The sequence below is a fragment of the Chrysochloris asiatica genome, unplaced genomic scaffold (genome assembly GCF_000296735.1).
Source record: "Chrysochloris asiatica unplaced genomic scaffold, ChrAsi1.0 scaffold00203, whole genome shotgun sequence".
In the NCBI taxonomy this organism is placed as follows: domain Eukaryota; kingdom Metazoa; phylum Chordata; class Mammalia; order Afrosoricida; family Chrysochloridae; genus Chrysochloris; species Chrysochloris asiatica.
Genome location: NW_006408721.1, coordinates 4671624 through 4683319, shown reverse-complemented (window position 1 = coordinate 4683319; position 11696 = coordinate 4671624). Strand labels below are relative to the sequence as shown.

Sequence of the window (11696 nt, the reverse complement as noted above, 5' to 3'; positions counted from 1 at the left end):
AATAGATTTCTTGCTTCTGCCACAAATTCCCCCAGCTGTGAGCCTTCCAACCTTCTAAGTATTCCTTTATATGTGGTTCAGAGTTCTGGGACCATTCCCTGAGCCTGCTTGGTCGGGTATTCTGTGTTGTTGTTGACAGAGCTCTCTGCTATACGTCCAGCCGATCCGCCATCTTGTTTGTTTTTGTTATTTATTTTTTTAAAGCAAAAGGGATGCTGGTAGAAAGTAGTTAGAAAAATCATTTGTCTAGTTCAATTTCTTTACTAATGAGGAATCAAAAACGAAAAAATAGTAACTTGACCCATATCATAGGGACAGGAAGTGGCAAAACGAGCACTAGAACCAAGATCCTTTGACTTCAAGGCCTAAATTCTCATCCTGGCATTCTTTCAAAGGATCTTGGTGCCACCTTCTCCCCAAAAGAACTCCACACCTGTGTTTAGAACCTGCCGGATCCCTGGTGGGCCATAGTATTACCAAAGAGTTTGCCGTTATCAAGTCCAGGGTAAAAGGAAGCAGATGAGAACAGAGTGCATACTTTGATATATGAGGGTAAGTCAGGAAGTATTGCTACAAAATCATAGAAACATTTAATAAATAGATATTTCAAAATATGATACATAAAATTCTCTACAAATCCTTCATCTAGGTCTAACTTCTTAAGGTAGTGTTTCCATCTCTCTAACCTTCCCTGAAGAATTTGTCCTTTTCAATTTATACCACGTCAAGGGATCAAGTTGTTTTCCTTTTAAATATTCTTTGAGTTTGGGGAAGAAATCTGATGGGTCAAGTTTAGGACTTTATGGTGAATTGGAAAATGTTTTCCCCCAAAATTCTCATAGGATAGACCTTGCTGCATTCAAAGAGTGAACAGGTGCATTGTTGTGATGGGGGGAAATTTTTCGTGGTTCAACTTTGTTGGACCTTTTCTCACCAATGTAGTTTTCAATTAAAAAAAAAAAAAAAAAACTTTCTCATACTAAGCCCCAATAATCATCCTGTGTCCTTCAAGATAATCTATCAAGATTACCCTTTGGAGGCCAAAAAACATTTACCATAACCTTTTGAGTTGACCTCTCTGCCTTGAATTTAAGTAGCCCAGCAGATCCTCTCAGAAGCCACTGTTTTACTTGGATCTTTTTGAAGGTACTCTAAAGTGTATTACTGAGAGAATATAACTCCAGCCACTCACTGATCACAGAGACATGTTTAAATGCACTTTGTGTGAAATAAACCCATGTATATATCCACTAGAACCCTAGAAGCAATATGTTTTGACTTACCCTTGTATGGTTCTCTCTGGCAGAAACTTGCAACCTTACCTGCTCACAAAAGGGTTTCTAGCCTTTCTCTCCTGCCTTCCTTTCAGATCACCTGTTGACATGCCTGGATAAACCAGGGTTTCTTTGGGGTACAGTTCCAGGGAGTGATGAGATGCCTGTGAGACTTTTCTTCATCTTCAGTGGACTGTGTGGGCTGAATTGTAACCAGTTGCTATTGTTTCTTACAGGCCACAAGTCTGATACCCACCGCTCAGGAGGCAGAGAGCGGGGGCGATCAAAAGAGCGGAAGCATCTCCTCTCTCCTGATGTCTCCCGCTGCAACTCAGAGGAGCGGGGAACCCAGGCCGACTGGGAGTCCCCAGAACGCCGTCAGTCCAGGTCGCCCAGTGAGGGCAGGTCACAGACCCCCAACAGACAGGTGAGTATGGAGAATAAGCTGAGCCTTCAGCAGGAGGACGGAGAGGGTGGTCTGTGGAATGTGGGCATTCGATGGCCATATTGAAACCCCAAGACCTCAGTTTCATAGGAATGCACTGTGCCTGGAGATTAGATGCTTCATGCTTTTGTGCTCAGAAGTCAAATGAATTCACAGAAATCCAGATTTTGTCCCAAAGAAAGACAGTGGCATTTCAAGGTCATTCCATCCTAATCATCATAAGCCATGAGTACAAAATCACAACACTTAAGTTCATAAATATCTCAGCCAGAATTGGGAGGACAGACTTGTCCTTGAGCCTGAAGGGTTTCTTTGATAAATCATTTGATGTTTAGTATTTGTGCAAATGATAATTTGATGTCTCAGGCCTGGATTCATAAGTCAGCTTCAGCCATCCCAAGAAGAAAACTCTATCTCTCCTTTTGGCTTTTTTCTTAGCTGATGCCTAAGTAGGAATTTCCAGAACTATATGAAAAGTATTTTGTTTGGCCCTGCATTCCTCTCCTCACTCCCAGCCTTTCCTTTACCTAAGGCCTTCTGAGTACAGGTGGGCGACCTCCTCCAACAAAAATGAACAGTGGGGAAGAAGAGGTTTCCTCCAGCAAGTGGACTTCTAGAGACTTATGCCACTGAGAAGTCTACCTTCTAGAGGAGTAGTTTCCCCATTTCGCTGTAGAACAGAAGCGCCTATGAAGCTTGTTATAACTGCACATCCATGGGAGCACAAGGATTCAACTTCCAGTAACTTGGGAGTGAAACCCAGAAATCTGCATTTCCCCAGGAGGTTCTGAAACAGGTGGTTCACACCTTAGAAACTCTGTCCTGGAGGTCCATCTAGCAACACCTGGACTCAGATACCACTGGGGATAGGTGAAGAGGTCAAATAAGGACGGAGCAGACAGCTGTACAGTGTGTGGAATGGAGAGCTGTGTTAACTTCCATGAAGACATGGAAACAAGAAATGAAGATAGGAGAAGGAATGTCCTGTTCCCTTAGACCCATTTCTGAAAAGAGTTTCCCATACAGAACAACCCCAGAACTTTTATTCACCTTGTTTGTGGTTATCTTTATCACAGTTCCCCTGAAATTTTATTCATTTTGTTGTTGAGAATATACACAGCAAGACACTGACCAATTTAAGAGTTTCTGTGTGTACAATGAATGTAGTGACATTGATTACATTTTTGAAATTGTGCAACCATTCTCATTTTCCTTTTCCGAGTTATTCTTCCGCTATGAGCATAAATTCACAATCCCCTAAAGATACTGTCTGATCTTCCAAGTTGCTGTGTTGTCCATTTGATCCCATATAGATAGTACTTTTATTAATTTTTACTAGTTTAGCTAAACTATTGTTTGATTTTAAGATGACTTCAGGGGTATTTTTGGGTTAAGGTTTAAAGATTATATTAGGACAATAGTTTTAGTCTTTCATTTACCGAACATTATCTTCAGAGAATCTGGAATCCATCAGAATTTGTAATTCTCTTCATTCCTCCCTTTTTGGTCAGGATTCGTCTATGGAATCTTTTATCAAAATGTTCACTAAATGTAGTCGGTCACCACACAGTTCTTCACTCTTGGCAGTTGTTCCTGGAGATAATTAACCATACATTTCCTGTCCTCCTCCTCATCCTAGCTTTCCTTCTTCCTCTGTAGCTCCAGGTGAATAGAGACCAATTTTGTGCCTTGGACAACTGCTTGTGAGCTTTTAAGACCCCAGACACTATGCAATGAATTCTTGTTGTTTGTTGTTAAGTGTCATTGAGTCAATTCTGACTCATAGCAACCCTGTATAGAGTTTCCAATGAGCAGCTAATGGGTTTGAACTGTGACTTTGTAGTTCAAACCAACCTTGCGGTCCAGTCCAGTGCTTTATCCCACAGTGCCACACCAGTACTACGAAGCAGAAAAGAAGCACTCTGCATATTTTTAGGCTAATTAACTGGGATATCCCATGAAACCATGACCCTAAACCTCCATATCAAGAACCCAAATCCCATGAGGTGTTTAAATAAGCAGCCTCAATAGGTACTCATCATTTTTGGTTTTGGTTTTGGTCATTGTGAATCTCTCTTTCACAGGTTGAGCATTTTATAGGTGTACAGCTTAGTGAGAACACTTACAATGGTTGGTGATGTAGCTCGGTTCTTAATCAACATGATGTTTCCATCACCCATAACACCCACTTTCCCCTCCTTCCTGCCTTTGAGAAACACTAATAAACTTTGGTCTCTGTACATTTGCCTTTTGTTATCTTTTATGTAAGTGTTTGTCCATTTGTGATTGGCTTATTTCACGTAACAATGTTTTCAAGATCCATCTTGCCAGGGATCTTCAAGAAGTTCGTGGAAACATTCTATGCTTTTTTGTTATTATTAATTTTATATAGCTTCTAGTCAATTATTAGATTCCTGGTGTGGCACTTAGGATCAGCATTGGACTGTGAACCACAAGGTCAGCAGTTCAAACTTACCAGCTGCTCTTTGGAATCCCTATACAGGGTTGCTATGAGTTAGAACCAACTCGACGATACTTAACAACAACAGCTAGCAATCAATTATTAAGGAGCCCAGACAGTATAGTGGATTACGAGCTGGGCTGCTAACCACAAAGTCAGCAGTTTGAATCTACCAGTTGCTCTGCAGGTAAAAGATGAGACTTTCTACAGAGACACTGACTTGGAATGAACACGAGAGCACACAACCATCAACCAACCAATTTTATACTCTAATCCCCTCCCACTCCTGTTAACCATCAAAGAATATTCTTAGTGTGAAACCATTGCTTGACTTTGTACAGTTGTCATACAATAGTTGTCCTTTTGTGATTAGCTAATTTCCCTCAGCATAACATTCCCCAGGTTCATCCCTGTTATTAGGTATTTCTCAGATTCACTATTATTCTTTAGTATTATGTAGCAGTCCATTGTGTGTATGTACCAACATTTGTTTCTCCATTAATTCATTGATGAGCATTTAGGTTGTTTCGGTACCACTGTTACTGTGAATAGTGCTGCAGTGAACATGGAAATGCAAACATTTATTCATGTCATGGAGGTAGCATATAACCAAGAACCAATGAAATTGAAGGAAGAAGTCCAAACTGCACTGAAGGAATTAGCAGTAAACACGGCGCCTAGAATTGACAGAATAGCAATTAAATTGTTTCACAAAAGCACTCATTAGTCTGTGCCAAAAAGTTTGAAGACCTGAAAAACTTACTGGAAGATCGATATTTGAGCCCATTCTAAAGAAAGATAACCATACACAATTTGGAAACTATTGAACAAATCATTAATATCACACTCAAGTAAAACTTTGCTGATGATAATTTAAAAACAGTTGTAGCAGTACATCAATGAGTTGCCAGAAATGCAAGTCAGATTCAAAAGAGGACATGAAATGAGGGTTGTCATTGCTAATGACAGATGGATGTTGGCTACAAGCAGAGAATACCAGAAAGATGTTTACTTGTGCTTTATTGACTGTGCAAAGGCATTTGACTGTGGGGATCCTAACAAACTTGGGATAAAATTGCCAAGACTGGATATTCCAGAGCAGTTCATTGTGCTCATGAGGAACTTGTACATAGACCAAGAGGCAGTCCTTTGAACAGAACAAGGGAGATAATACTGAGTGGTTTAAAATCAAGAAAGATATACCTTAAGATTGCATCCTCTCACCATACTTATTCAACCTGCATGCTGAGCAAATAATCCAAGAAACTGGACTGTATGAAGAAGAACACAGCATCAGGATTAGAGAAAGCTAATTAATAACGTATGATATGCAAATGACAAATACTGGCTTGCTGAAAGTGAAGAGGGCTTGAGGTACTTGTTGATGAAGATCAAATAATATAGCCTTCAGTATGGATTGCATGCAACTCAATGGAAAGAAAACAAAAATCCTCAAAACTGAACTAGTAAATAATGCCATGATAAACCAAGAAAAGATTGAAATTGCAAAGGATTTCATTTTAATTGGATCCCAGATCAGTACTCTTGAAAGCAACGTTCAAGATATTGAATGATATATTCCATTAGGCAAATCTGATGCAAAAGACCTCTTTAAAGTGTGAAAGAGTAAAGATGCTAGTTTGAGGAGTAAGGTACAACTAATCCAATCCATGGTGCTTCCATTCACCTTATATGCACATAAAAGTTGAACAATGAATAAGGAAGAATGAAGAAGAATTGATGTATTTGAATTGTGGTGTTGCTGAAGAATATTGAAAGTACCATGGGCTACCAGAACAAACAAATCTGCCTTGGAAGAAGTATAGATAGAAAGCTCCTTAGAAGTAAGGGTGGCAAGACTTTATCTCACATGGTTTAGATATGTTTTCAGGAAGGACCAATCCCTGGAAAAGGACATCATGCTTGGTAGAGTGTGAAAAAAGAAGATCCCCAATGAGATGGATTGACTGCAGCAAAGAAGATCCCCAATGAGATGGATTGGCTGCGAAAAAAGAAGATCCCCAATGAGATGGATTGGCTCCAACATAAATGTACATAATTGTGAGAATTGTGCATGACCAGGTAGTGTTTCATTTGCAATGAATGGGAACCAACTTGATAGTACCTAACAACAATACAGTGTACTTCTAGATATTTGTCTATTTCTTCTAAGTTTTCAAATTTGTTAGAGTACGGTTCTTCATAGTATTCTGTTAATATCTTTTATATTCCAGTTGGTTCTATTGTAATGTTGCCATTTTATTTCTTACTGGTGTTGTTTGTATCTTCTCCTTCATTTAATTTGTTTGATTTGTCAGTGGTTCTTCAAGCTTATTCATGTTTCCAAAGAACCAACTTCTAGTCTTGTTGATTCTTTCCATTCTTTTTCTGTTTCATTGATTTGTGCTCTGGTTTTTATTTAGTTTCTTATGATGATTGTAGGAATATTTTGCTGCTCTTTTTTCTAATTGTTGAAGCTGTTTGGTTAAGGTGTTGACTTTGGATCTCACTCCCTTTCTGATGTGTGCATTAATTACTATAAATTGCCCTCGGAGCTGTGCTTTTACTTTTTTCCAAAGGCTTTGTTATGTTGTGTTTTCATTCTCATTTGGTTCAAGGAATTTTTGTATTTCTTTTGCTACCCAGTAGTTTTAAAGCAGAGTGTTATTCAATTTCCATGTATTTGATTTTTTATCCTTGGTTTTCCTATTATTGATTTCTAATTTTATAGTGTTGTGATCTGAGAAGATGCTTTATAGCTGGCTTTGTAGTCTTAACATATGGTTTATTCTGGAGAATGTTTCATGGTCTTTGGGAAAGGACGCATATTATACTGTTTGGGAGTGGAGTGTTCTGTTTATGAGGTCCAGTTTGCTTATTGTGATGTTTAGTTCTTCTGTTTCTTTGTTGAGTTTCTTTCTAGTTATTCCATACTTCATTAAAGGTATATAAATGAAATTATTTGTTTGATTTATGTATATTGAGACTCTTTCTTTGGTAGAAATATTTATTATGACTATGTCCTCTTGTTCAAATGACCCTTTAATCATATAATGTCCTTCCTGGGGAGTGTGGTGGTTCTGTACAATAAGCACTGGACTTGGAATAACAAGGCCATCAGTTCAAGCCCACCAGCTGCTCCTCAAAAGAAAGATGAGGTTTTCTGCTTCTGAAAATATTTATAGTCTTGGGAATGCTATACAGGGTAACTATAAGTTAGAATTGACTCGATGGCACTTAACAACAATAACATTGTCCTTCCTTTTATCTCATGCTGGGTTTTGCCTTATATTCTATTTATCAAAAATTGATATTGCCACTCCTGTTCTTTTTTGATTGCTATTATCTTTATATATTTATTTCTATGCTTTGATTTTTAGCCTATTTTTCATTTTGTGTCAAAGGTTCTGTCTTCTGTTTCATTTTGCTACTCTTTTTTCTTGACTGATGGGTTTTATCTGTTTACATTCAGCTTAATGACTGATAGGTATGAATTTGTTGCTGTCATTTTGCTGTGCATGGTGTTTTTCTGTTGTTATTTTGTATGTTGCTGCTGATTTCTTTGTTGCACAAAATTTTCTGTGCTGAGTTCATTTTGCTTGTGGGTTTTCTTTGTCATGACTGTTTTTCTTCATTACTATTATTTTACTGTTTACTAAATCTGTATGATTTTCCTTTTTTTCATTTTAGTAAAGTATATTAATTGTCTTGTAGGTTACCCTGCAATTAATTAATTTCTTCCCAAGTTTAAAATAGTATGTTCTATCTTGAAATCAACTTGGCTTACTTTCTATTTTGGAAGTTCTGTAACTACTCTGTTTAGTCCATCTTACTTTTAATTGCCTTTGTTTACAAATTGATATCTCTGATCCCTATTTTCATTCTTTTAAGTGTATTTGGTTTAATTTGGTTTAATTTTATTGATTCTACTTTATAATACTGTGGTGGATTGTGTGTTGCTGTGATTCTGGAAGCTCTGCCACAGGTATTTTAAATACCAGCAAGGTCACCCACGATGGACAGGCTTCAGATGAGCTTCCAGACAAAGACAGACTAGGAAGCAGGAGAGGCAGACTACTTCAAAAAAAATTTAATCACTGGAAACCTTATGAATAACAGTAGAACACTGTCAACATCAGATTATTGACTATTGAAACATGATAAAGAGCACCAGAATAATGTAAGATATGGTGCCAGAAGATGATCTTCTCATGTTGGAATGCACTCAAAATGCAACTAGGGAAAAGCTGCCTCCTCAAAGTAGAGTTGACAGTGATGACACAAATGGAGTAAAGCCCTCAGGACCTTCATTTTCTGATGGGGTACAACTCAAAATGAAGAGAAATAGCTGTAAACATTCATTAATAATCAGAACATGGAACATATGAAGTATGAATTTAGAAAAATTGGAAACTGTCAAAAATAAAATGGATGCACAAACACCAATATCCTAGGCATTTGTAAGTTGAAATGGACTAGCACTGGCCACTTTGAATCTGACGATCACATGGTTTACTATGCCAAGAATGACAAACTGAAGAGCATTGGCATTGCATTCATCATCAAAAAAACATATCAAGATCTTTCTTGAAGTACAGTGCTGTCTGTGATAGGGTAATGTCCATATGTCTACAAGGAGGACCAGTTATGACCAAGGTGCACTGAAGGAATTGGTTAAAAAAAAAAAAAACAAGGTACTGAGAATTCATGGAATAGAAATTGAAATCGTTCAACAAACTGATGCATAACTTGAGGCACTGACTTATCTATGCCAAGAAATTTGGAAGACAGCTACCTCGCTAACTGATGGGAAGAGATCCCGTATTTGTGACCATTTCAAAGAGAGTTGACCCAAAGGAATGTGGAAATCATCAGATTAGTATCATTGATATCCTATGCAAGTAAAGTTTTACTAAAATTAATCCAAAAATGATTGCAACCATATAGTGACAGAGAATTTCTAGAGGTTCAAACCAGATTCAGAGGAGGGCATGGAATGAGGGATATTATTGCTGACATCAGATGCATCTTGGTTGAAAACAGAGAATACCAGAACGGTGTTTACCTGTGCTTTATTGACTACGCAAAGGCTTTTGATTGTGTGGATCATGATAAGCTACGGACAACATTGTGAAGAATGAGTTTTCTGGAATACTTAATTGTGCTCATGAACAACATGTACGTAGACCAAGAGGCAGCTGTTTGAACAGATCAAAGGAACACTTAGTGGTATAAAATAGAGAAGGTATGCACCAGGGTTGTATCTTTAAAGTGTTCAAGAGCAAAGACATCAGTTTGAGGATTGTGGTGCTCCTGACCCAAGCAATGGTATTTTCAATAACCTCATATGCATGCAAAAGTTGGACAATGAATAAGGAAGACTGTAGAAGAATTGCTGTGTTTGAGTTATTATGTTGGAGGAGAATATTAAAAGTATCACAGACTGCCAAAGGAACAAACAGATCAGTGTTGTAAGAAGTACATCCAGAGTGCTCCTTGAAAGCTAGGATGGCCAAACTTCAGCTCTCATACTTCGGACATATTGTCAGGAGGGACCAGTTACTGGAAAAGGATACCATGTTTGGTAAAGTGGAGGATCGGAAAATAACAGAAGAACTCTAATGAGATGGATTGGCACAGTGGCAGCAGAGATCGGCTCAGGCATAGCTGCTATTGTTAGTTTGACCCAGGACTGGACAGTGTTTTGTTCTGTTGTGCATAGGGTCTCTCTGAGTTGGTACCAACTCGATGGCACCTAACAACAACAAGAAGTTTATTTTACTTTGGGTGTTTCTGTATCTGGCTGACTTTTGGATGGTGTTATGTATGTTACTTTCAGGTTGTTTTCTGCCATAGATGATTCTGTGTTCAAAGAACTCCCTTTAGTATTCTTGTAAGAATAATCTGGTTTTTATTAATTCCTGTAGTTTCTGTTTTATCTAGAAATGTCTTAATTTCATTGTCGTATTTGAAGAACAATTTTACTAGGCATACAATTATTGATTGGCAAGATTTTTTTCTTTCAGAATTTTACATATGTTATCCCATTGCCTTCTTGCCTGCATGGTTTCTGCCAAGAATTCAGAGCTTAATTTGATTGGTTCTCCTTTGTAGTTAACTTTTCATTTCTCTTGAACTGCTTTTAGAATTCTTTCCTTTCCTTTGGTTTTGGAAAGTTAGAATATGAAATATCTGGATAATTTTCTTGTAGGATCTGTTCTGTTTGGGATTTGTTTGACTTCTTGAATGCATATCTTGTCATCTTTCATGATATCAGGGAAGTTTTCTCCCAGCAACGCTTCAACACTTTTGTTTTTTGGAGTTTGGTTTTGTTTTTTGCCTCTTCCTATTCTGGAATTCCAATCTTGATAATGCCCCACATAATTTTTAGGTTTTCTTAGCTTCTTAAGGGGTGAAGGAGAGGCCCTTTTTCTGATTCTTTCTCTAGCCAATAAGTATTAAGAGAATTGTGTATGAATCGGTCTCCTTTGTCCTTTCAATGCATTATCAGTTTCTGAAATCTTAGTATTAATCGTCTGGATTTCTATTTGCTGTTTTTGTATAATTTTTAATTTTTCATTAATTTTGTTTCTTTGTTCTTGTTGTCTTTTCCCAAATTCTTCTAAAATTTTGTCAGTGTGTCTCTTGATTTCATCTACAATTTTTTTTCTTTTTCTCAAAATGTTGAAAATACTATAACATTATTATTTTGAATTCCTTAGCAAGTGGTTCCAAAGTCATTTCTTCCTTAGACAGGTTTTCTGGTTCTGTATTTTAGTCACTCTTTTGAGCCATTCTGTTATGTTCTTTTGTTCATGAACTGAAATTGTCTGTTTTCTTTGAGACATTATGGTGTTGTTATATTTTTACTTAGTTGATGATTATATGTTGATGTGTTCTTCGGCACTCACCACTTGACTTCTGATGAATCTGATAGCGAATGGGAGTGTGTGAGCAGTTCTCTGTTCACTGTTTGTGTAACTCATTTGAGGGAGGTTTTGGCTGGTGTTGGCAACTATCATTTATCAGGTGGTACAGAAGTGGGTAGTGGATTGGATGGCAGGAACTATAGCTGTGGTTGCACTGTGTGTAAAGTTGCTGTCTCCCAACAAGTGGGACAAGGAAAAACACCAGAAAAGATAAAACAAGTGAAAAAAGGAAAATAACACAACAGCAAAAAGAAAGAAAATAATAAAGAAAAAAAGCAAGGGAAGACCTTCAAAGAACAGCAAGGAAAAGGAATTTAATAACTACAAATGTTAAAAGGAAAGAAAAATAAAAACAAGGGAAGGGATAAAGAAAAGAGAAAAAAGAAAACTAAGGAGGTGAAAAAGAAAAGAGAAGAGTAAAGTGAAAACAAGAAAAAGAAAGGAGAAATAGAAGAATAGAAAGAAAAAAGGTAAGTAGAGAAAGAAAGGGAAAAACAAGAGAAAATTAAAAGGAGAAAATATAAAGGACAGAACTGTGGTATGAGCGGGACCCAGGGGAGAGAAAACTATAAAGCACAGAAGTTGGG

At 37.5% G+C, this 11696-nt stretch overlaps 1 protein-coding gene across 4 annotated transcripts in view; it reads left to right on the top strand.

Annotated features, from left to right (window-relative positions):
• The window catches only part of CACNA1E (calcium channel, voltage-dependent, R type, alpha 1E subunit), a 456151-nt gene that overhangs the window by 442589 nt on the left and 1866 nt on the right, over positions 1–11696 (top strand). For all 4 annotated transcript variants that reach the window (XM_006872551.1, XM_006872554.1, XM_006872553.1 and 1 more), the window contains one exon: positions 1511–1701. In XM_006872551.1, coding sequence (XP_006872613.1) covers positions 1511–1701 — 191 coding nt within the window. The remainder of the gene's footprint in view (positions 1–1510; positions 1702–11696) is intronic.